General features: G+C 42.1%; 1 protein-coding gene across 1 annotated transcript in view; it reads left to right on the top strand.

Annotated features, from left to right (window-relative positions):
• The window catches only part of LOC126235041 (bone morphogenetic protein 8B-like), a 134,284-nt gene extending 113,632 nt beyond the window's left edge, over positions 1–20,652 (top strand). Inside the window, exons 5-6 of the mRNA XM_049943777.1 lie at positions 1,755–1,980; positions 18,873–20,652. Coding sequence (XP_049799734.1) covers positions 1,755–1,980; positions 18,873–19,113 — 467 coding nt within the window. The 3' untranslated portion in view covers positions 19,114–20,652. The remainder of the gene's footprint in view (positions 1–1,754; positions 1,981–18,872) is intronic.
• The last annotated feature ends 4,794 nt before the right edge of the window (positions 20,653–25,446 follow it).

Raw genomic sequence — 25,446 nt, 5'->3', positions numbered from 1 at the left:
ACCTACTCCGACCAAGGGCCCTCCCCATGGGCGCCACCCAGCCACAGCAAGGGCCACCTGGCAGGATGACCATTGCCGGGAGTCCTGATGCCCCAAGGAGATGGGCATCTACTCCTTGGCATACATGGGGAGTAAACGGCGCAGGCATCAGTAGAGCGATCCCTGTGTTGTCAGGGGGCTACAACCAACAGGGTACATGGCGGCCCCACCACAACGGACTGGCTACCGTGCTGGATCTTAGGTGCAAAAATGTATGAGGTCGTCGTCGCAGCGAAAAGCAACACTGCACAGTGCAGCGTGGTAATCGCACCCAGGGACGTATCCTCGCCCAAGAGATGGAAAACGAGCTGGACACCATTGCAACGACGAGAAAGCCGGCTAAAGGTCACAATGCACGACAGATACAGTGCACCATGTCAGGCGCCCTTCCCCAATTGGCTCGCTCTTCGGACCAATTTAGAAAGATGGAGGTCAAACCCGAGACGGGACCATCACATAAGGCCGAAACATTTGAGACTCCTTTTAGTCGCCTCTTACGACAGGCAGGAATACCGAGGGCCTATTCTAACCCCCGAACCCTCAGGGGGGAACACGAGGTCGCAGGATGTCTGTGACGTACCGCTCTGGCGTCAGAGCTCTCGAGTCACTACCAGCGCTCCCGAGTCACTACCAACCGCGACCTGGAGACATACCCGATGGCTCCCCGCACCATCATGTCACGATTAACACCGCTGCGCGCCTCAGAATGCTGGAAGAATGAGACCTCTTCCCATTTCGCCTTCACATTCGTCGAGTATGGTCACCCGGGGTAATGCAGAATCGCTATTCGTCGCTAAGCACAATGCGACGCCAGTTAGCGCTTCCCGGGCATGGCATCCCTCAAAGCGCAGGAGTTTGTGCTGTGATTTGTGGTGTTCACGGCAGCCTAAGCGTGGGATTGTAATCCCGTAGTCTGTCTGCTGATTGTCTCCGAGCAATGGCGTGGGATAACACCTAATGTTGCAGGGAACCAGTCTGTTCTCGGACGACAGGGGTTACGATGTGTCTGGTGCACAATATGGTGAATCTCTCTTGTGGTGCGCACACGTGGTCGACCGGAACATTGCTGACGAGTACACTGACCCTCACGTTCGCATCCAGCCCAACATCGGGCCACTGTCACTTCCAAATGCCCCACAAATCTAAATAGTGGACGATTCGACCAGGAGGCCAAATGGAGACCTGCAATGCGGCCCCTTTCAAACTATGTCAGGTGCTGATAAAGCTGCCTCGTACGAGTACGCGGCATCTCTGTAACATTCGCAATATTCACTCAACATCTGACGCTGTTCACACCCCTTATGTAACTTAGCAGCCCTGGTAAGAATGCTAAATACGAACAACATCAATGCACCCTTTTGGCCGGTCTATCTGTTACAGGTAAATTCAGTTCTGCTCATTTCCATACCCGCTCATGTTGCATACGGTACGAAATTACAGTGGCATCCGACCATGTCAGGCAGTGTAAAAAAGATTCGTATCGTCCACAGATGTATTACAGCATTTAAATTGCAAACGCGAGAGATCACTCCATCACGCCTTCTTTGCAATAGGTTGCAAATGTTTGGACGACTTAACCCCCATGAAAGCAACTTTGACAGTGACTATTGCCACATAGAGCAGCGGGTTTTTACTTGTATACACTGCACTTTTTCATAGAATGATTTTTCCAGACAACAAGAGCGTTAATGTGCGTCGTGGACACTTGTTCTCAGTCGGAGTGTACGACTACGAAGAGACAGAGGACGTCAGTGGGGCAGAAGAGGAGACCACGGCGGAGCAGCGGCTGCGGCGTCGGCGGCGGCGCTCTGTGGAGGACGGCACGCTGCCCGCGGCCAGGCCGGCCAACGCCACCGTCGGGCCTGCAGAGTGCGCCAGGCATCCTCTCTACGTAGACTTCGAGCGCATCGGCTGGAACTCGTGGATTCTCTCCCCCAAAGGGTGCGACAATCATTAAAAAGTATTTACTATGTTTCTTCCATAGTTTTTAATGCATCAGTGAACGCTATCAATGTCTCCTCAGTTTTCCCCTACGACTAGTCACCAACAAAGATTATTGAAACTAACACTCTGATTGCAAATTTCTTTACTTAATTCAATTACACGTTTAGATCATTACGAATATCGTCAGATTAATCTAAAAAAGAAAGGACGTGCATATTTATGAGTAAGATAGGTTACAACGTATAAGTAGTAGTATTGATTCAAATCATCTGAGCAGCATCTGACAAATAACATACCTGCCTCCTCAGACCTAGTAAATGCAGCAAACAAAATTTTTGCATATGATTGGCATCGTCGTAAGAGATAAAACCATTATAATACTGTAATGAATACTCATGGCCAGTGGTCTAGGGCCGCCGTTAGCACACTTTGCTTACAGTTGCACCACAAACAGCTGAAGGGCTTCGCCGTTAGGCGTTGCGGATTGTAAGCACGGTTTAAGAAGGCGTGCAACAAAGCCAGCTTATAAGTCGTACAATGAGATGATAAAAGTCATGGAAGACCTCCTAACACCGTGTCGGAGCTCCTTTTGTCCACAGTAGTGCAGCAAATCGACACGGCATGGACTGAACTAGTCGTTGGAAGCCCCTGCAAAAATACTGAGCCACGCTGCCTCTTAGCTGTCCAGAATCGCGAAGGTATTATCGAGGCAGGATTTGTACACGAACTGACCTCTCGATTGTTCGATGGGATTCATGTCGGGCGATTCGGGTGGCCACATCACTCATTCGAAATGTTCTTCACACCAATCACGAACAACTGTGGCCAAGTGACATGGCGCATTGTCATCCATAAAAATTCCGCCATTGTGTGGGATCAGGAAGATCATAAATGGCTGCAAATTAAGTATCCGAAGATAACCAGTGCACAGTGCATTCCACGTAAAAAAAAAAAAAAAAGCCCGCACCATTACGGAGGCACTACCAGCTTGCACAGTAGCGCGTTTACAACTTGCGTTCATGGTTCAAATGGCTCTAAGCACTATGGGACTTTACATCTGAGGTCATCAGTCCCATAGACTTAGAATTACTTAAACCTAACTAACCTAAAGACATCACAAACATCCATGCCCGAGGCAGGATTCGAACCTGCGACCGCAGCAGCAGCGCGGTTCCGGACTGAAGCGCCTACAACCGCTCGGTCACAGCGGCCGGCTGCGTTCATGGCTTCTTGGAGCTGCACCACACTCGAACTCTACCATCAACTCTTACCATCTCATATCGGGACTCATCCGGATAGGCCACAGTTTTCAAGTCGTCTAGAGTCCAAACGAAAGGGTCAAGAGTGCAGAAGAGGGGCTGCAGGCGATCTCGTGCTGTTCGTAAACGTATTCGCGTCGGTCGTCTGCTGCCATAGCCCATTAACACCAAATTTCACCGCAGTGTCCTAAATGACACGTTCGTTGTACGTCTCACATTGATTTCTGCGGTTATTTCACGTTGTGTTGCTTGTCGTAAGCACCGACAACTCTACGCAAACGTAGCCGCTCCCGGTCGTTAAGGGAAGGCTATCGGCCACTGCGTTGTCCGTGGTGAGAGGTGATGCCTGAAATTTGGTGTTCTCGGTACACTCTTGAAGCTGCGAACCTCGGAATATTGAATCCCGTAACGATTCCCGAAATGGAGTGTCCCATGGGTCTAGCTCCAACTACCAATCTGCGTTCAAAGTAGGTTCATTGCCGTCATGCGGCCATAATGACGTCGGACACATTTTCTCATGAATCACCTGAGTACAAATAACAATTCCGTCAATGTATACCTTGAGTACGTGATATTACTACTATCTGCATATGTGCTTATCGCTATCCAATTACTTTTGTCAGCTCAGTATATAAAACTCTACACGTGTCAAAACAGGATGAGTTAAAAATGTAACTGAATTAGAGCTGGAGCATAAAATTATATCCACAGTAAGATATCAGTTAAAATTGCAACTGCCAGCTCCCAAATAGGTGTCTACGACGTACAGTCGGTTGAACAATTCGCGAGACACTTCGCCTCGTCGTTATGTTTAACTGCACCGCTTTACTGTCCCTTAACACAGGATAATATGAAGGAGAAGAAGTGCTACCTACATATTGCCTATAGGTGTGAAGTCTAAAAACTATGCCAACATTGTGAGGCTGTTTTAGATTATGTGGGAGACTAACTGCTGGTGATTTATTTATCTCTTATGCTTATCTGCTGTGTTCAACAAACTAATAAAAAAACGCTATTTAATATGCACCGTTCTAAAACAAATGAATTACAACTGATCACAATAACTTTACGAAATAAGTCTTTTTTAATGAAACAAAGTATCTCAAATAATCAGGAATTATCAGGTTTATACGCATTTCCAGCTTCGAAACGGCGTGTGACCACGTTCAGTTCACCATAGTGAAACTGAAGTAGTGTTACAGGACTAACACAAAAGTATACAAAAGTAGCAGCAGGAGCAGATATGTAACAAAATCCAGTTAAGAAATCATTCGGTGGCACAGTTAAGTCAATATAATTGCAGAAGCAGAAAAATCTCGCACTAACAAGTGTGCAGTTCAAGACGTTATTGTCATTTAAATGTACAGGGTACAGAATCAAGGTAGCAACAAAACTTACAGGGGAGAAGTTGTCTTAGCATTTCTTTACTGGCCTGCCTGCTACCGGCTCTTTTACGAGTACAGAACAGGAACCAGCGAAATCAGAACCGAAACTAACACAGTTTTCCACTTGAAGGGCGATTACTTTACGCTAAGCTAGCGTAAAGCTGCGTCAGACAGAGCTCCCCTATTGTTCCAATGATGGCTATGAGAGATAATTCGCAACGTAATGGCGACGTAAGATGTAAAGTCTGCTGGAACGAGCTTCCTCGACTTAAAATCATATATTTGCTACCTTTATGTCAATCCTTATGTGATAGTAATTCAGAATACTTAATCTAAATGTCAAGAAAATATACAACTACCAGAATAATTCTCAATGAAACTAGGAAGTAAATCGAGGGTCACATATGAATCTTCAGCTGGCCGGAACCGGGGGGAGCTCGTCATTCGAAGCACGGTGTCGCCGGCTACAACTGCGTTGTCTAGGAGCAGAAATACATAATAGAGATCAATGAGTTTTATTCGCATTTCTGTAACTATATTTCCTCCTAAAACGTAGTTACGAATAATATCCAGATGTCTGACTTCATCTCAAACATCATTAAGTAAAGAGCACGGAAAATGGTTTCGACGGTTCTGCTCTTCTATAGCTGTTGTAAATATTTTTGTTTTTCCGCCTTAAGCACACCACAGACTAAAAAACTTATTCACTGGAAGTAACTTGCATTTTTAGTATCACCAGACAATATTAACATTATGAGTAAATAACATTCATTTTAATATTATATAATTGAAAACAGTTTTCCTTATAAAAGCTTGCATTGACACCATGTGTGATAATAACAAAAATGAAAAGACAGCATAACACTTTTTGTGGATGTTCCCGTTTGGTAATCAAATTTCATATGCTGTGAATAACATATAGTTTCAAATCACAAAAGCAAACTGTGCAAGAAAATTTTTCTCAAAGGCTAAAACTAGGATTCACAAACTGCAAGAATAATTAACAAGTGAATCATTGCAGTGCAAGTTCGATTCCAGATTCTGATAACATGAATGGAGAAGCAGTTGCGATGATATTCGATACAAGGAACAAAAATGCAGACAGTAATGTGTTGAATATGTCAGTCTTAAACAAAACAGTCATTCACTTTATAAAAACCAATGAGATGGAAAGTATCGCCCATTCGTAAACATTACAGTATAACTGATGGTGATACTTTGTCAATAACAGCAAAAAGCGCCCGATGAACGACCTTGTCAATTTTCAGACAACTTAAGACGGCGAAGAACCAAAATAACAGGAAGAGGTTACCCCAGGCGAGCATGGGCTGAATTACTGTGCAGTATCTCGCAGTTGGCTCATTTTGCTTGTAGTTTACTTCTCTGCTGTTTCACATTAACGACCCCTCTAAGCTATCACAACATTCACATGTGAATTATCGAGGTGTAATTAAAAGAGACTGCTGTTTTAAATCTTACGGCACTTGTTGCCGGATCTGACTAAGTGGACAAAGCTAACTGTAACTTCATCTTGGAGATTATACGAAGGCTTAATAACGCTTCCAAGAAAATTACTGCACACATCAATTTGTCTCCTGAGTCAACTGCTCATCGGCTGTTGCTTAGCTAAATAGTTGAGGCTCACATAAATACGGTCTTTATATCACCGTGAAATAACTTGAAAAAGTTGCATTGGTAATCGAATTTAGATGAAATGAGGTTGATGAAATAAATTAAACATTTCGAGTTGAAACGTAAATCATTTCTCCCGTAATTATTTCCCTTTTGAAATTGCCCTTGCACACCTAACACGCGCCAAATATGTGTAACTGAAGCTCTTTTAGAGTTGTTTTAAGCACTTTTGTAACTCGAATTCGCATTGGGGAGTGTCGGCCACACGATACTGCCATCATTCCAATCCCAGTGCGATGCAATCCCCGACTAGCATCCTACAATTTCACCGAAAAGCTCAGCATTAATATAGTTACAGGAAGACAGTCAGAACAGGATAATTAAAAAAGTCTCAAAACCACAGAAAATGAAACACTCTGTTCCCACAGAATCAGTACTGGTTAATCTTACTTGAACATGCCTAATTACATCGTACTCGCCCTGAGGGATACAGGGCATATTGATTAATTTCAATAGTGTATTAGTTTGTCAAAACCAAAACTCGGGGCCCGTAGGAAATGGTTGAGATATGTTTCTGGTGCAGAACTATGGCAAGAACTCCATGTTCCAGGCATCGCTGTGGAATTACGTCGGCAGTTTCCTGATACTCATCTTACAAGGATCAAAAATAATTCGCTCTCTGACAGAGGCGAAACTTCGCTTGTTGAAAGAGGGGCGAAAATAAATGGACACATGGTTTGTCTCAGGTACCAACACTCAATAGTTTCCGAGAAAACGACAGTCAAAATTTTGATGCAACTGCAACAGTTTTCGCGCGTGGCGGTATACCAACTGATTTGGTAGCATAGTGCCTAACAGCACAAGTTCAAGTTTTTTAGTTTCGTGTTCAAATCCAAGCTTGTGTTTTTATTCTTCTCCTTTTGTTGTTGTGTAAGTATGCGACATCAATGACATCAATATTTTTGTTTTAAATACACGGAGTGGGGTAGCGCTGTGGTTAGCATACTGGTCTCTCATTTGGGAGGACGACTGTTTGAACCCGCGTCTGGCCACTCTGTTTTACGTTCTCTCTGATTTCCCTAAGTCGCTTAAGGCAAATGTCGGCGTGGTTCCAAAAAAATGGTTCAAATGGCTCTGAGCACTATGGGACTTAAAATCTGAGGTCATCAGTCCCCTAGAAATTAGAACTACTTAAACCTAACTAACCTAAGGACATCACACACATCAATGCCCGAGGCAGGATTCGAATCTGGACATTTTGATTCTCTCGTTTTGACTGTCTTCCAGAAACTATATTGTAGGATGCTAGTTGGGTTCTGCATCACACTGGGACCGGGATGATGACAGTATCAGTTGGCAGACGTTCCCTACTGCGACCTTGAGTTACCGAAGTGCTTGATAGCCATATAAGCGTTGTTTTGCTTTGTTTTCAGTTACGTGAGTAAATATAGTTGGTGCAAGACCGACATTTTATGAAAGGAAGACGGTTTTGAAGTGGTACGTTAAGTACGAATGCATAAATGAGGTTCAATGCAGACGGTGAAACTGGTTTCAAATAGAGCCATCGACACGAATAACAATTGCCCTCATTCGAGAAAAATTTGAAGTCGAAAGCTTTGCCACAGATGTACGCGAACAACGATCTGGACGACATGTAACAGAAACGGGCCTTCCCTCGTCCTGTGTTACAACAATCGCTCTTTAATCTCAGAAGTTTGTGAGACTGAGTGTGCGTGAAACCAGGTTGAGTCGCTCAAGTTTTCAGCGCATTTTGAAGACTGCAAACTTTAACTGCCACATCCCTGTATTGCTACACACAGTGAACGTGGACGATCCAGCTCGTAAACTGGAAATGGTTTAATGGTAAGGTGCACAACAATAAAGTGTCTGCAGAGATGACTGTGTGGTCCGATGAGGCGCAACTGAAACTAATTGGTACAGCAAACCGCCACGATGTGTGTCTATTGAGCACCGCAACTCCGCGCATCAATGTGAACAAAGCCGCGTATTTGCCAGGAACGAATGGAGATGTGGATTACCTTATCGGTGTTTTACTGGGCCATTCTTCTGTGATGGCACAGTTACCGGAGAGGTGTACCTAAAGAAGTTTGAGATATCTATTTTATCAGCCATCCGTGAGTTGTACGGCGACGAATAGTTCTACCTTCGACAAGATGGTGCCCCACCCCAGAACCACAACCATGTCAGAAAGTATCTCAACGCAGATCGACCCAAATGATGGACAGATCGAAGACTTGCTGTCGTATATAAACCTCAGCGCCATCGCCTGTGCATGGATGTTAATCGTGACCAATTCGAACACCTACGCTGATTGAATAACTTGCTCTTTTTAGCTAGACTTCCACCACTTTCACCGAAAACAAGGTGTTTCCGTCAGTTAATAAGCAATATGATTTCGTTTTTTCATTAATAATTTTAGTGGGACGGCGTTTCTTGTACCCACAAAGCTCTATTTTCTCCAGAAGTTTCAATAGGCGCCCCTCGTTGCAGTATGCAGGACTCGCATGTCGTTATCTGTGTCGGTTACGATATACTCCTTGTGGTCAGTAAAATGTAGGCCAACTGCAGTTTTTTTTCCTGTGGGTGTGGATGTTCCCTGAATCCTACATTAAAATTTCTACCCGTCTGTCCAATATAAAATGTGTCACATACATCACAATATATTTTGTAGACGACTGAATTTGAAAATTTACTATGTTTGTTGCCTATCTCGTACCCAAGCCTTAGTTTCAGAGTATAGTTTATTTGAAAGCCGCATCTGACGGTTGTGTTCTTAACAGCTGTTGAAAACTTTTTCCATGATATGTCCTCCGGACAAATTTTTGTTATTCTTTGTTATATCTTGTGATCTTGAGTGTTTACGTTCTTCTTTTTTCTTTATCTTAATATATGGTCGCTTGAAAAAGTCTTGTGTAAACGTTTGCTACGGCTACTTGTTTCAAGAGGTCTATTTCTTACGTATTTCTTGGCTGTCGAATGGCAAGCGAATCAGTCCGCATACAGTTTAAGTAAAATACGGGCTTTTTCACTAAAGAGCCAAAGAAACTGTAACTCTTGCTTTAATACTGTGTAGGGCCCCTACGAACACACAGACACAGCACGACGTGACATGGACTCGACTAATGTCTGAAGTAGTGCTGGAGGGAACTGACACCATGAATCCTGCAGGGCTGTCCATAAATCCGTAAGAGTACGAGGGAGTGGAAATCTTTTCTGAACAGCACGTAGAAAGGAATCCCAGATATGCTCTATAACGTTCATGTCTGGAGAGACTGGTGGCCAGTGGAAGTGTTTAAACTCAGAAGAGCGTTTCTGGAACCACTCTGTAGCAATTATGGACGTGTGGAGCGTCACATTGTCCTGCTGGAATTGCCCAAGTCGGTCGGAATGCACAATGGACATGAACGGATGCAGCTGATCAGACAGGATGCTTATGTACGTGTCACCTGTCAGAGTCGTATATAAACGTATCAGGGGTCCCGTATCACTCCAACTGCATACATCCCACACCATTACAGAGCCTCCACCAGTTTGAACAGTCCCCTGCTGACATGCAGGGTCCGTGGATTCATGAAGTTGTCTCAATACGCGTACACGTCCATTCTCACTACACAATTTGAAACGAGATTCGTCTGGCCAGGCAACATGTTTCCAGTCATCAACAGTACAATGTCGGTGTTGAAGGGCCCGGACGAGGCGTAAACTTGTGTCGTGCAGTCATCAAGCGTACACGAGTGGGCCTTCGGCTCCGAGAGCCCATATCGATGATGTTTCATTGAATGGTTCGCACGCTGAAACTTGTTGATGGCCCAGCACTGAAATCTGCAGCAATTTGCGGAAGGGTTGCACTTCTGTCACGTTGAGAGATTATCTTCAGTCGTCGTTGGTCTCGTTCTTGCAGGTTCTTTTTCCGGCCGCAGTGATGTTGGAGATTTGATGTTTTATCAGATTCCTGATATTCACGGCACACTCGTGAAATGGTCGCACGGGAAAATCCCCACTACATCGCTACCTCGGAGATGCCGTGTCACATCGCTCATGCGCCGCCTATTACACCTCGTTCAAACTCACTTACATCTTGATAACCTGCCATTGTAGCAGCAGTTACCGATGTAACAACTGCGCCAGACACTTGTCTTATATAGGCGTTTCCGACCGCAGCACCGTATTCTGCCTGTTTACATATCTCTGTATTTGAACACGCATGCCTATACCAGTTTCTTTAGCGCTTCAGTGTATATCGCATGCGTTGACACGATGTGGTTTGAATAATAGTATCGGTGCACATATGTATTGTACAGGGTGTTTCCATAAGAGCGTGCAAAAATGTAACAGGGCATAAACAATGCTCTACTGAACTGAGGTAAGGGACGTGGGGTCGGAGAAGCCAACTGTAGGAGATATGTAAGTAAACTTGTCTACCGCTTTGTCTAGCATTACTGTTTTCCAGCTTATTTACTACTAACATGCTTACACGTTTACACGTACTGTGCTGTTTATTTACTAGGAAGTCATGATGCAGGTTTTGTTTAGTTGAGGTTCGTGAGAAGAGTTCTGTATGAGTTGTTGGAGAACATACCCTTGGCTGTTCGTGAGAGGATGTGGATACAACATAACGATGCACCGCCTCTCTTCAGTGTGGATGTCCGCAAACATCGCAATGCTGCATTTCCTGGTCTCTGGATGAGAATGGGAGGTTCTATTCCATGGCCTGCGAGGTCAACTGACCTGAATCCCCTGATTATTTTCTAATGGGATATCTAAAGTCACTTGTGTATGAGACCCCAGTGAATACGGAGATGGAATTAGTTGCCAGAATTGTAGCTGTTTGTCATGTGATTCGAAACACACCACGATTATTTGTCAGGTCACCGATGTCACGCTTGCATTGAGCTTGAGGACCGTCAGTTTCAGCACATTCTGTAAGATACGGTACCAATGGTACGTTCACTGTGTCAGTGATAGTATTTGCTGTTAACTGTAACTAATGTAAATAAAAAAGTACACAATGATGTGATTTTGTCCCTATTATCTCCTTATGCTGGCTTCTCCAACCCCAGGATCCCTAGCACAAATCGTTCAGTGGAGCATCCTATCTCCTGTCAAAATTTGCACTCTCTTACGGAAACACCCTGTATAAAAGTCTAACACATCTGCTGTCAATTTCAGTGATAGTCAGGTTCAATTAGTTAATAGAAATATTTTTCTCTATTTTAATGGTAATGTTAATTCTGGGGTGCTATCGCATAGAGACGTTGATACTGTTTGTGTTATCTTTTAATATTACTAAGATGTTGTCTACATAGCGTTTACAGTAAACGATCTGATCTTTACAGTTTTGGGATTTATTAAAAACTTTATTTCTAAGTCATTAATAAAAATATCTACTGTGTGTCAGCGAATCTATTGCCCATAGCAAGACTTTGTTTTTGACAATCTCTTTTATTGTTGAAAGAGAATAAGTTGTAGGACAGCACAAGTGCATGCATTTCACTGAATACAATGGTTTCTGTTGCACTACATTTCTTATGAGGCTGTATATTATGCTTCACAATCTCAATGGTTTCGTTAATGAGAATATTTACATAAAGGTTAGTGATACCACGCGATGTCCGATGTTATGTTGCATAATCAGCAATGATTATATGTTTGATAGCTTTAGAAAATTCACAACTATTCTTAACTTCTAAATTTTCGTGAAACGTGTATGCTGCTTTCAATTTCACTTGCAGTATTTTATTAAGTTTATACCTAGGGCATGAACTGTTATTCAGATAGCTTTCAGATGGCTTTGTGATGTGACAACACAATAAGATAAAGAAAAAAGAAGAAAATAAACACTCAAGAGCACAGGAAGCAATAAAGAATAACAAAAATTTTGTCCGGATGACATAATCTGGAAAGGTTTTTCAACAGCTAGAGCAACAATTTAAGAACACAACCGTCAGATGTAGTTTTCGAATACATAATACTCCGAAACTTCAACTTAGAAGCAATATAGGTAAGAAATATAATAAATTTCCAAATTCAGCAGTCTACAAAATACACTGCAATGATTTTAATGCATTTTATACTGAGCAGACGGGTAGACAAAACTGCATTTGGTCTACATCTTACTGAATGCAAGCATGCCGTAACCAATATAGATAACAAGATGTAAGCCCTAAATACTGCCGACGGATCGCCTACTGAATCTTCTGGAGGAAATATAATTCTACGGGTACAAGAAACAACACTCCAATAAAAATCTGAATGAACAAAATGAATTGACATCGAAAGCCTACTTTTCACTGTATAACTGGCTGTTGTAGTTCTCGCACATCCTCATTGTCTGACCCCGTCCATACGATTTCTGTCCCTGACCCATTAACGCACACGTCTTGCTCGCGGGTATACGCATCCTTTCTCATGCAGGTTTATCCGTTTTGTTGGGCTCTGTTGTCATGCGCCTGTGGCTTGTGGCTTCTTTCGTGTGTCGGTTCGCTGCTTTCAACTAATTTCATAATGTACTATGTACTTGGTAGATACCTGTCTGGGAGCAGGCATTTGCTGCTTTAACTAGTATCTTACTGTAGACACAATTTTTTGTTTCACCTCTAATTCAATTTCATTTTAGACTGATCCTGTTTTGGCACATGTAGAGTCTCATACAACTTATAATCTACCACATGGTCTGCTGCCAGATAATTAAACTGATGGCCAAACAACGAGCCGACAGCAAGACTGATGACAATTAATTATGTGGAGTACAGCTGATAAGCTGCCTCAAGGTACACCCTAAAGACACTCCACATACATCAATAACGGTAGGGGCATCCGTTACCTTCAGTTCTCCTGGCGAAATCCAGCACAAGTTTATAATAAAGGTCATTATGTATACTGCCTAGGTGTAACATCTTTTCTAATGGGTGCGATATATTGGAAAGGCATTGTCGCGGAACTGTTGCTTTTCATTACATGACAACAATCTCGTGCTATGCAGGCTCCATGTGAAGTAAGCTGCCACCAATAGATGAGTTTGAAATGAACTTTATACCACTGATCAGGTAAATTATAGTTCACGAATGATTAAAGACGTGCATATGATCTCTCACTCAACTTGCGATCAGACCTAGAAGACAACGCGTTGCTGGCCGGCCATACATAGCCATTTAGATGCGGCATGGACAGGCTCTCCCAGCCGTTGTCCTCTTTCCAGCCCTTGACGTAGCTCCACAGTTGGCCTCAAGAAGATGGCTGCACCCCGTTCTAGTGCTCCCGACAAGTAAAAATTGCTGGCAGAATCGTGAACTGAACCTGCGTCCTCCGCTTTGTAGTCAGACATGCTGACTGTTCAGCTACGAAGGCGGACGTACGTGATTACTGCCTTTAATAATTAAGTATGGTGTGAAGCCTATGAAATTCAGATACAATGTAGAAAGGGACTTTAAACTTCGTGGCATCGACTCGGAAAGACTACTGATATTCTATTTGGAAATTCCCCTTTATATGCAATGTACGAGTGGGTCCATAAAGCATCTATAGTGGTTGCTCAAGGACAATGACGAGCAAGAACGCAGTATACAGTTTCATTTGCATATTACAATTTAATGGAAACCGGTTTCGGATGACATGCATCAATTATCGAATTTCAAACAACCGCCATTTCATCACTAACTGAATCTTGATAAGGGATCCTTATCTTCTGAAACAACACGTCAATAAACTGAAATGTGCATGTGTGACTGTATAGTACATACTATATTCTGACGAAAAGCTACTGCTCCGTGTCAAACTGGTAAATATCACGAGTGAGGAACAAGTTAACAACAGACAACAACCCCATAAATTTTCGTTTGGCAAAATATAAAATAAACTTACTGGACTGGGAAGCAGTTGCATCTAATGTTCTTCAAAGAAAGCTGGTACACTACTCGTCATATTTGGCTGGCAATTATCCTTCCGAAATACGACATCTGTAGTTTGGGGTTTCAAATTTGCACTTGCTGTCTATGTGCTTACGAGACGAGATCATAGTTTGAACCCAACAGTCCATTAAACACGATGGCGGGCATTCTAAGCTCTACACTGTCTAAACCAGCATCCGGTCATCGTAGAGTAGACCCTCTGTTTTTCCACTAGTATCACACTCGTATCACTGACATCTGTGAGAATGCTGCACCATCAGAAATACCTCGTATCGCGGCATGACAACACTTTTTCCGGAGGTAGATCATACTTTCATGTTTCTGTCTTGTTTGGTGGCTCTTCAGTGACAGTCTCGTTAATAAAGGAGAAGTATCTACCCGCATCTGTTATCTCTCTCTAGTCTTAACTAGTTACTGTTGGCTCGAAGTTGTATAAATCTTGGTAGTTTGTATTTATTCGCTACTTCTTCCAGAGCACTACAATTTTCAAAAGTGTTAGAGCAATTCATCTTCATGAGCGTTCGAACAAATAGTTTTCGTATAAGATGTTCTGTGATATTATGCTGCGAGGTTTGTTAAACTCGCACTAGTTCTTTTCGGACCAAATTCAGATCACTGTGAAGTGTACGGCATTGTATATTGAAAACCTTTTATCAAATTTGCCTCCAGAAATGTGAATATTCTAATAGTCACTTTAATGAGATCGGTCATTTGCAGCCGGCATTATATTCGTTCTGAAAATGTCAATAAGGATGATCCTCCAGATGTGTCGCGTCAATCGCGGCGCTACTCGCTCGATAACAAATAAGAGAAATAAAAATTGTAACATTTCAGTATACGGACAGCACCATTTACTTGTTCGCAATATTTAAATTCCATATTATTTTGTGGCAGTTTTAGTTGCGAGCGACTACAGCATGGTTGAGAAAAACAAACTGATCGTTCAAACAGTTTGATGGCATGGCGCGGAAAGAGGCAATTGACTCTAAATAATGAAAAGTGTGAGATCGTGCACATGAGCACTAAAAGGAATTCGTTAAATTTAGATTATACGACAAATCACTCATATCTAAAGGCTGTCGGTTCAATAAAATACCTACGGATCACAATTACAAACAGCTTAAATTGTAACGTGGGGAAGACGAACCAAAGACTGCAATTTATTGGCAAAAAACTTAGAAGATGCAACAATCAGCTAGAGAGACTGCCTACACTACTCTCGTCCGTTCTTTTCTGGAGTTTTGCTGCGCGGTATGGACATCGAAAAAGTTCAAAGAAGCACAGCTCACATTGTATTATCGCGAAATATGGGACGCAGTGTCATAGACATAATACGCGAGTTTGGGTATTAATCATAAAAACAAAGGCGTTTCTCGTTGAGGGGGAGGGGCATCTTTTCATGAAATTTCAATAACCAGCTTTCTCCTCCGAATGCGAAAATAGTTTGTTTCGTCCACCTACACAGCGTGAAATGAACACCGTACGACAATAAGAAGAATCAGAGTCCGCGCGGAAAGATTTAAGTGTTGGTTCTTCTCTCCCGCTGCTCGGATGTGGAACGGTAGAGGAATAGTCAGAAGGTAGTTCGATGAACCTCTGCCAGACATTTAAATGTGAATTGCAGAGTAGCCATGCAGATGTAGATATTATCGCAGCATGGCAGAATTTAACAGTGCTGCCATCTGTTAAAAATACTAAATCGTGTTTTATCTCAGGCCCCTGTATATGGCGAAGATTAATCCTATAGACAAGCTATTAAGTCAACACCCAGTAGATTCGATTTAAGTCACGTCGAGTTTTCTAAATATAAAACTCGATCGAAAAGCCGCTCGCATAAAAATACTAGGTGTGATAAAAAAATACGGGGAATAATTTTAGTAGAGACGAAGTAATAAGCTTACATGGAATTTGATTTTATCTCCTTCAAAGTACTGTCCTTGGATAGCAATGTGCCGACCGCGGTGGTCTCGCGGTTCTAGGCGCGCAGTCCGGAACCGTGCGACTGCTACGGTCGCAGGTTCGAATCCTGCCTCGGGCGTGGATGTGTGTGATGTCCTTAGGTTAGTTAGGTTTAAGTAGTTCTAAGTTCTAGGGGACTGATGACCACAGCAGTTGAGTCCCATAGTGCTCAGAGCCATTTGAACCATTTTTTTTTGATAGCAATGTAATTATCCCATCGTTGAATCCATGACTGCAAGCATTTCTGAAAGCTTCTTTTGGAAGGGCATTCAGCTGCGCTGTATAGCCTTCTCAGTGTCAGGAAGAGTGTAAAAACTTTTTCCTTCAAAAACGATTTTAATTTTTGCAAAGAGCCCGAAGAGACATGGTGCTAAATCTGGGGATTAAGGTGAATGTGGACAGACAGGAACATTTTTTCTGGCCAAACACTCGCGAATTAAAAGCGAAATTGGCACGGCGAGTTGTCCGGATGAAGAAGGAAGCCATTGGCCCATTTTCCTAGTCTCGCATATTGTTTCGCAAACGTTGCAGTATGTCCTTGTAAAACTCGGCGTTATAACTGTTCCCCAAGGAACGAACTCTGATCGCACTAAGCCCTCACTATCAGAAAAAACATTGAACACGCCGTTAATATTCGATTTTGATTGACGTGCCTTTTTAAGGGGAGGAGATTTGATGGTTTTCCAGTGGGAACTCTGAATTTTCGTCTCAGGATCGTACCCAAAGACGCAAGTTTCGTCTCCAGTTACAAGTTTGGAGATTTAGCACCATGTCTCTTCGGGCATGATTGAAGACTATCCTTCAATTCCGTGCAAACTGACACAGCATTTTCCTTCTGTTCATTCATTCAAATGCCGGGGAGCAAATTTCGCACTCACTTGCCTCATTTACAAACTATCGTTTAAAATGCTATGTATGGGCGCGTACGGCACGATAACTTCTTCGATAAGCTGTCGAATAGGTATTCGCCTGTTTGAACGAACAATTTTTGCCACTTTTTACACGTTTTCATCCGTTTTTGAGGATAATGCATGTGCCGAAAGTTACGTCTTCTACAGACTCGTTTCCTCTTTTAAATCGCTCATACCACTTGTACTGTCTTCAGAGTTACAACATTATCGCCATACACCAATTTTCAGCATTTCATGGCTTTCTTTGGCACTTTCTTTCAACTCGAACCAGGTCTTAATGTTCGCTCTTTGTTGGAAATCCACGATGCGCCGACAGACACACTAAACACAACCTCACTCTAGCGTCTCTGGACCCTGACTGAGAAGTCAGAGCGTGTTCAAACATGACGCTACCCTCTCGATGGATCAGACTATCGGACAAATTATATCAAATGGTTGTGGCGTCAGCAGTTGCTGCTAAAATAGTTCATTCACCGTATTTCTTAATTACGTTTCGTAAATGAGTGTGTAAATAGCAGTTACATTGCATTTGTTCGATCAGCCATCACAAGATACCAGTAAGGGTATTATCAACAACAAACAGACTCCAATGTAACGAGCACAGGTCATATGACATCTTAGTATTGTGCTGTTGATTGATTGGTATATATGTCGTTTTCCCAAGAGAAACTGCTTTTAGTTGTTCAACAGTACTTTGCCAGTTTTTAGTTTTCACGTATTATAAACGCAGGTCGTTGGAAATATCCGGATACCGCAGAACTGAAAATTCAACAATAACGAGAATAATCGTCGTTTACCGAAATGCGGATCAACTGTAGACATGAAGAGAAGCAGAAGACCAGCTACTTTGATTAATTCTATGCCGGCTGAGGTGAAGACTGTGATGCAGCGGTCACCTCCGAAAAGTTTTAAGAGGCTATTTTTCCAATCTCAGATTTCGTATGCTAGTCTTCATAAAGCGATGCTGAAGTTAAAATTTTGTGTGTAGCATGTTCGTAGTGTGCAGGAACTGAATGCACAAGATAAAGAAAAGCGCATAGCGTAATGTACATGGTTTTGGTCAATTGCTGATGCCCGTGGAGACGCAGAACTGGGCGTGTTTCACCTTCGTGGTCACGTGAACACTCAAAACACAAGAATCTGATCAACCGAAAATCGACATGTTTTTTCACGAAAACACCTTGCACTGTCAGAAAACTGGAGTGTTGGTGTGCCATATAACATTTCGTTTAAAAATGTGGTGAACAGTATCATGCGGCAAGACATCATTACAAAGTTTATTTCGCTACTTGAGGCTGATGTGTGCGACTTCTCGGTCACCGTGCGCTTTTGTGCAGTGATTAAGGTACTGGACGCAAGCATTCACGAGAGGGCGGCTTCTATCGTCCAGCTACCCAGATTTAGGTTTCCCGCAGATTCCAGAAATCTGTTAAGAAAAATGCTGGAATGAAAGGATTCTTAATTTCGTTCTTCATTCTTGTCTATGCGAACTTGTGCTCCAACTGTAACAAGCTCCTCATCAACGTAGGGTTAAATCCCGAGCTATTTTATCTTCATCCTAAATGTTTTGGTAAATATGTCAACGGGTCAGGATGGCTACATCAACAGTTGACGAGAAAACGCCTGAGAGACGTAGTAAAACGCCGTACAATTGACTGTGATCCAAAACAGACTGTGATCCAGAACAGATACCAATTGTTCGAATAGCGAAGAAATCTGACTTGTGTGAGTGGGCAGAACTTAATCACTGATGTGTGAAGAATATGCTCACCATAGTAATCGTACAAGATGGACGATTTTGGCATGTGGTTGCAGGTACGCGGCGTATCAGTGCCGTGGCCACTGCGACTTCCCCCTCGGGCAGAGCCAGCGGCCGACCAACCACGCTACGGTGCAGAGCCTGGCACATCAGCTGGGGCTGGCTGCCGACGTGGTGCGACCCAGCTGCGTGCCAGCGGCGCTCAAGGCACTCACTCTGCTCTATTTCGACGACAGCCACAACGTCGTGCTGAAGAGCTTCGAGGGAATGGTAGCCGAGAGCTGCGGCTGCCACTAGGCCAGCGGCGGGCCCGACATTGCGCCTGCTGCGTACATCTCTAATCACTTGCGATACTTTAGCCCCACTCGGATTTCCAGCAGCTGGTAAAAGTTAATTAACCGCTGACGAGAACACTCGGACGCAACTGAATTTCGAATATTTCAGCTATTTGGTTTCGAATTTTGAATATTTTCTTTTAAATATCACAGTTAAGTTAGTCGGTAAATACTGTGTCTTCAGTCAAATACGCCTCCTTGTATTTGAACTCTTCCTAAGGCAAAACCTAGGTGAAGAGTTTATCGTAAGTGTGCTCAAATTTAAGTGAATATAAGAAATCTGTCACAAAGGTGTGCGTTAATTCTCATTCGTATGATAGAGTCGTCGATTACTTTCTTCATCTGCTAGGGTAAATTAAACACTGTCCTCGAGACGTAAATTGGCAGGTACAGGCAAAAATTAAAATAAAGTTCTAAATACAAATCTTAAATTACACCAGCAAAGAAATTACTACTCTATAGTTGACACAGTTCCAATTGTCGATGGAGTTCACACATCCACTGAAGAGGAAATTCTTTCATGAGGTACATAAGTAATTTCTATGGAAAATATAGTGGAAAAAGTGATGAACAGAAGCTTAGCACAAAAGGCAGAAAACAAATGCCGATCGTCAAACAACCGTCTAATAATCATACAGTGCCGTAGTCTTTAATGAGTTAAAAGTTCTTTGTGGTTTCAAAGAAAACATAATTTATTTAAATGCATGCCACAAGTGAACCGCCTGCTCCGTGATCTAGAAGTTATTGTGTGATTGGATCGTTTGCCTATTGTTAATAATCTCTCAGTGATATTACAAAATACATTTTGCTGTTGGTTACGAAATTCGATACTTTCATGCTGGGCAATAAGTGTTTTTGAGCAACTTTTTTCTATGGATGTTGGCTGAAATGGTATCCGTATAACTCATTTCTGCTATTAATGGCCGCCACTTAGTATTAATTAGATATAACTATGTAGTAAAGCCGCCCATGTGGCTTCTGTTTCTCCGATCTCTGTTTTTTTAATATTAATTTTCGTCAGTAACCTGTAATTAGTGTCATGAGATAAAAAAATGTTATTATAAAAACATGATTTAGAGACAACAAATACTGTGATCAAGGATACGGCTATAAATCGCAGAGAAACCACTTGGAGACAGGAGCTGGTGGTACTTCGCAATATATTTTCTCTGCCAGCAATTCTCGTGAGGCCAGCGTATCTTAGCTTATGCTCCAAGACGTTTGAATAGTTTAACATTCCTCACTTGTTTTTTTTTTCTTTTTTATCCAGTTTGAATGTGTGTGCCTGAGAGTGCTCACGTGTGTGTGTGTGTGTGTGTGTGTGTGTGTGTGTGTGTGTGTGTGTGTGTGTGGCGTTTCATAATAATGTTCTTCGAGTGTGCCAAGTTCTGTACAGATTCGTATCTTGGCACGTGAGGGGCTCCGGGAGGAGATCATTTGTCTTCTATGTGTATTCAAAAAGAGTCTGTAAAGCAATAAATATTCACTATTCTAAAAACAGCGTCTGATTTATTCTTTCATTCGCACATAAATAACTTCTTAAATACCATGTGTGCCGTTCCAGCTCGAGCTGTAACTCAAGTCGTCTTTCGCTACCGATGTTTCTAGACAACTATTACAGCTATTATTGAAGAAAGAGTAAAAAGAGAAAAAAGAGCAAAATCAAATCTGAACGAAAGAACGTACCCAAGATGAATTATGTTCCTTTTACATAATCCAGTGTTTCCACAAGGACCGAGAAGTAAACGAGACCGGTCGAGTGCGTTCGTTTTTGTTCTATTTATCTCTTGACATATTTTGCAACACTCTAGCACACTAACAATGCACCATTACGCCGTTACGCTTCCAACACAGACAAAGACATAAGATTTATCGCCCTCCGTCTGAGACCTTGTTTCTGAAAATATCTTTCAGCTCCAGATCAAGTTTTAAAAAAACTCGCACTGTTAATTCGCACTAAATAAAACCAGATGAAATATGATGATGTTTATTTAAAGCTTCATAATGCTCTTCCATCATTATGGTATCAACAATGGTCGCATACGATTGACGCCGGTGCTCATAGGTTCAAAACCAATCAGCAGTTGAGTTTTTAGCTTGGGTGAAATTGAGAAAATACGTCCCAACTTTGCTGATTATTGCCTATACTACCCCAAAAATGTTAAATATGTGACTGTGCTCTATTTCGAACAAACATTTACAGCCTCTTCTGAAATACCGTTCTCATCCTACAACGTCATCGTTTTCGAATTGGACAGGAATGAGAGATGGACGGAGAGAGTAAGGATGGAGTTATTAATTCACAGTAACATCTTTCATTGCTGTTTTTTTCGCATACATTAGCAGCTCTGAGTTTTCAAGTCGAAGAAAACAGTTACTAACTGTCAAGGGTAGCCATACTCCACTATAATAATTCTCAGTATCTGCCATGGTAGCGTTCGGTAACCGTAACAATCCAGGGGAATTTTCCTCAACGCTTTCACAGTCATCCCAGAATTTCACTGGTATAGGAACTATCGCTGAAGACGACATGTTATACGCAATAAGATTACAAATAAATGAAGCGGGCTGGGAGGTGAAACCATATAGGTACGGTTCGCTAAAATAAACAGTACAGCGGGCAAGAAAAGAATTGCCATGACAATATTTACGAACGAAAGAAACAAAAAGAACTTCTAAATATTGTTACCTTTTTGAATAAATATATTTTATTAGTAACATCAGCCCATAGAGGGGCTTCTCGAATCTCCTATTCAAAATAAAACTCAACACAACTCTGTATTCACAACACACGTAACCAAGTCTCTCATCCATTGAAAAAAATTTTTTGTGTTTTGCCTAAAGTCTCTTTTAATCCGACGTTAAAATGCAGTTACCTTCTCGCATCAGCCACTATGCCGTTTTCTAAAGTGTAATTTTGATTTGTCCTTGAACCCAATTTGAGAGAAAATCTCGAGGTTTTAACAGTTCAAAACAAAAACGTCTTTTAATGTTAGTACAAAATATAATCAAATAGTGAAACAGGTGAGCAATTTTTAAAACGGGTAATTTTGCTTAGTATGAAATTTAATGCCTTCCAGTCCCAAATATTCTCTCACACCCGCCTTCGTATCGGAGCGTTCAGCGTATGTGAGTGCCACACGAGAAACAATATTTCAAAAGCCGGTATTGCCTAGGTTTTTCCACGCTCTTTGCTCGTAATCATAGGTGATGGTCACTTTAATCCATTCCTATGTTACCATCAACAACTCTTTCCAAATGCGCAGTGTCTTCATAGGCCCCCCTCATAGTTGGAGAGTATTGGGCATGGGAACGACCCCCATAATAGACTTGACACGAGGATACTTGATACCAATGAACACCGTCTGCACATGGAAAGCATGTATGAGATGTGCACGATTTCGTTTACATCATTATTTTGATTTGTTTCGACTGTGTGGTCGTTGTCTAAGCAGTAGAGCTACAGAAATTTCCATTTTCTTATTTGTTCTTGCATGTTTTAAGTTCTCCTGCCGTTTAGAAGACGGATGTATGATGTAAGTGTGCTTAAATTTTATTTCATGTGCATGTGATTTTTATGTTATTTAAAAATTTCCAATGTCTTCTTTACAACAAAAACTCTTTGTATTAAAACTGTATCCAAAGTTTTGGAGCTGTAGGAAAAAACAATCGGAAGATCATTTCAGGGTCAGGAAGGGGGAGGCATTGAGGCCATCGACCACTGCCCACCCTGTCTCCATCATCGTAAAGCTGACCGCTCTACTTTCTTAAGGCAAGATTTAAAAAAATCTAAAGCTATAATACAAAAAAGTGCCTAAAGCGACCACTCAGGTAAAACGATTAAAAAATAAAATATCCCGGATTAAATTTCAAACCTCGAACAGCAATTCATGAAGTGTGGGCATGTGCCACTGGTGATGCCAATCCGTCCATTGGATTGGGACGTTAACCTTGGCAACCTCCTTGATGTTGTAGGTGTGTGTGTGCACGCGCGCGCGTTTTGTTTATTTTTTATGGAATCTTATGAATCATTGAGAATATTGTCCTTCTGCTATTGCTTTATTTGTCATTTAGCATATTATCATTTTTATTTACGGTAGTCTGAATGAAATATTCTTTCCCTAAACTGAGAGTTCCCCTTCTTTTGTTGTTAAGGAATAAGACCTACATGTTTATTTTTAACTCAGTATGGTGATGATTTTCTTTCATTAGATGTTCTACATATGTGGAGTGGGTACATTAACGTTTCAGATCCCTTATATATTCTTTGTACCTGATATATCCCTAAACATTATCATCAACACAGCACTAAACAGTGGACACAAGACCAAGATAGCATACAAGGTACACCACACTATGAAAACGAAAATACAAACAGAAGACAGTAAAATTAAAAGCAATCTAAATATACCAACATACAGGGTGTTTCAAAAATGACCGGTATATTTGAAACGGCAATAAAAACTAAACGAGGAGCGATAGAAATACACCGTTTGTTGCAATATGCTTGGGACAACAGTACATTTTCAGGCGGACAAACTTTCGAAATTACAGTAGTTACAATTTTCAACAACAGATGGCGCTGCACGTGATGTGAAAGATATAGAAGACAACGCAGTCTGTGGGTGCGCCATTCTGTACGTCGTCTTTCCGCTGTAAGCGTGTGCTGTTCACAACGTGCAAGTGTGCTGTAGACAACATGGTTTATTCCTTAGAACAGAGGATTTTTCTGGTGTTGGAATTCCACCGCCTAGAACACAGTGTTGTTGCAACAAGACGAAGTTTTCAACGGAGGTTTAATGTAACCAAAGGACCGAAAAGCGATACAATAAAGGATCTGTTTGAAAAATTTCAACGGACTTGGAACGTGACGGATGAACGTGCTGGAAAGGTAGGGCGACCGCGTACGGCAACCACAGAGGGCAACGCGCAGCTAGTGCAGCATGTGATCCAACAGCGGCCTCGGGTTTCCGTTCGCCGTGTTGCAGCTGCGGTCCAAATGACGCCAACGTCCACGTATCGTCTCATGCGCCAGAGTTTACACCTCTATCCATACAAAATTCAAACGCGGCAACCCCTTAGCGCCACTACCATTGTTGCACGAGAGACATTCGCTAACGATATAGTGCACAGGATTGATGACGGCGATATGCATGTGGGCAGCATTTGGTTTACTGACGAAGCTTATTTTTACCTGGACGGCTTCGTCAATAAACAGAACTGGCGCATATGGGGAACCGAAAAGCCCCATGTTGCAGTCCCATCGTCCCTGCATCCTCAAAAAGTACTGGTCTGGGCCGCCATTTCTTCCAAAGGAATCATTGGCCCATTTTTCAGATCCGAAACGATTACTGCATCACGCTATCTGGACATTCTTCGTGAATTTGTGGCGGTACAAACTGCCTTAGACGACACTGCGAACACCTCGTGGTTTATGCAAGATGGTGCCCGGCCACATCGCACGGCCGACGTCTTTAATTTCCTGAATGAATATTTCGATGATCGTGTGATTGCTTTGGGCTATCCGAAACATACAGGAGGCGGCGTGGATTGACCTCCCTATTCGCCAGACATGAACCCCTGTGACTTCTTTCTGTGGGGACACTTGAAAGACCAGGTGTACCGCCAGAATCCAGAAACAATTGAACAGCTGAAGCAGTACATCTCATCTGCATGTGAAGCCATTCCGCCAGACACGTTGTCAAAGGTTTCGGGTAATTTCATTCAGAGACTACGCCATATTATTGCTACGCATGGTGGATATGTGGAAAATATCGTACTATAGAGTTTCCCAGACCGCAGCGCCATCTGTTGTTGAAAATTGTAACTACTGTAATTTCGAAAGTTTGTCTGCCTGAAAATGTACTGTTGTCCCAAGCATATTGCAACAAACGGTGTATTTCTATCGCTGCTCGTTTAGTTTTTATTGCCGTTTCAAATATACCGGTCATTTTTGAAACACCCTGTATGATAGTAGCACACAATGCTAATCACACCAAAATATTCATTCCTTAACACAAACACAAAATGGCACCCCATAACATATCAAGACCAACTCACATCAGTAACAACTTCTAAAAAAAAAAAAAAAACAAAATTAATATATTCTTCAATACAAATAGGACAATACAAACCAAATTAAAAACGTGACAGAAGAGTTAAATAAATGCAACACTACAGAAATATATTAATTAAAGTATAATACCCACAACTCTAAATATTTTGGGATAACTGCAAGCAATTTTAATATCAGATACAGACAACATATAAGGCCACTGAAGAGAGAAGGTACCCA

The sequence above is a fragment of the Schistocerca nitens genome, chromosome 2 (genome assembly GCF_023898315.1).
Source record: "Schistocerca nitens isolate TAMUIC-IGC-003100 chromosome 2, iqSchNite1.1, whole genome shotgun sequence".
NCBI lineage: Eukaryota > Metazoa > Arthropoda > Insecta > Orthoptera > Acrididae > Schistocerca > Schistocerca nitens.
This window is presented reverse-complemented; position numbering and strand designations above follow the sequence as displayed.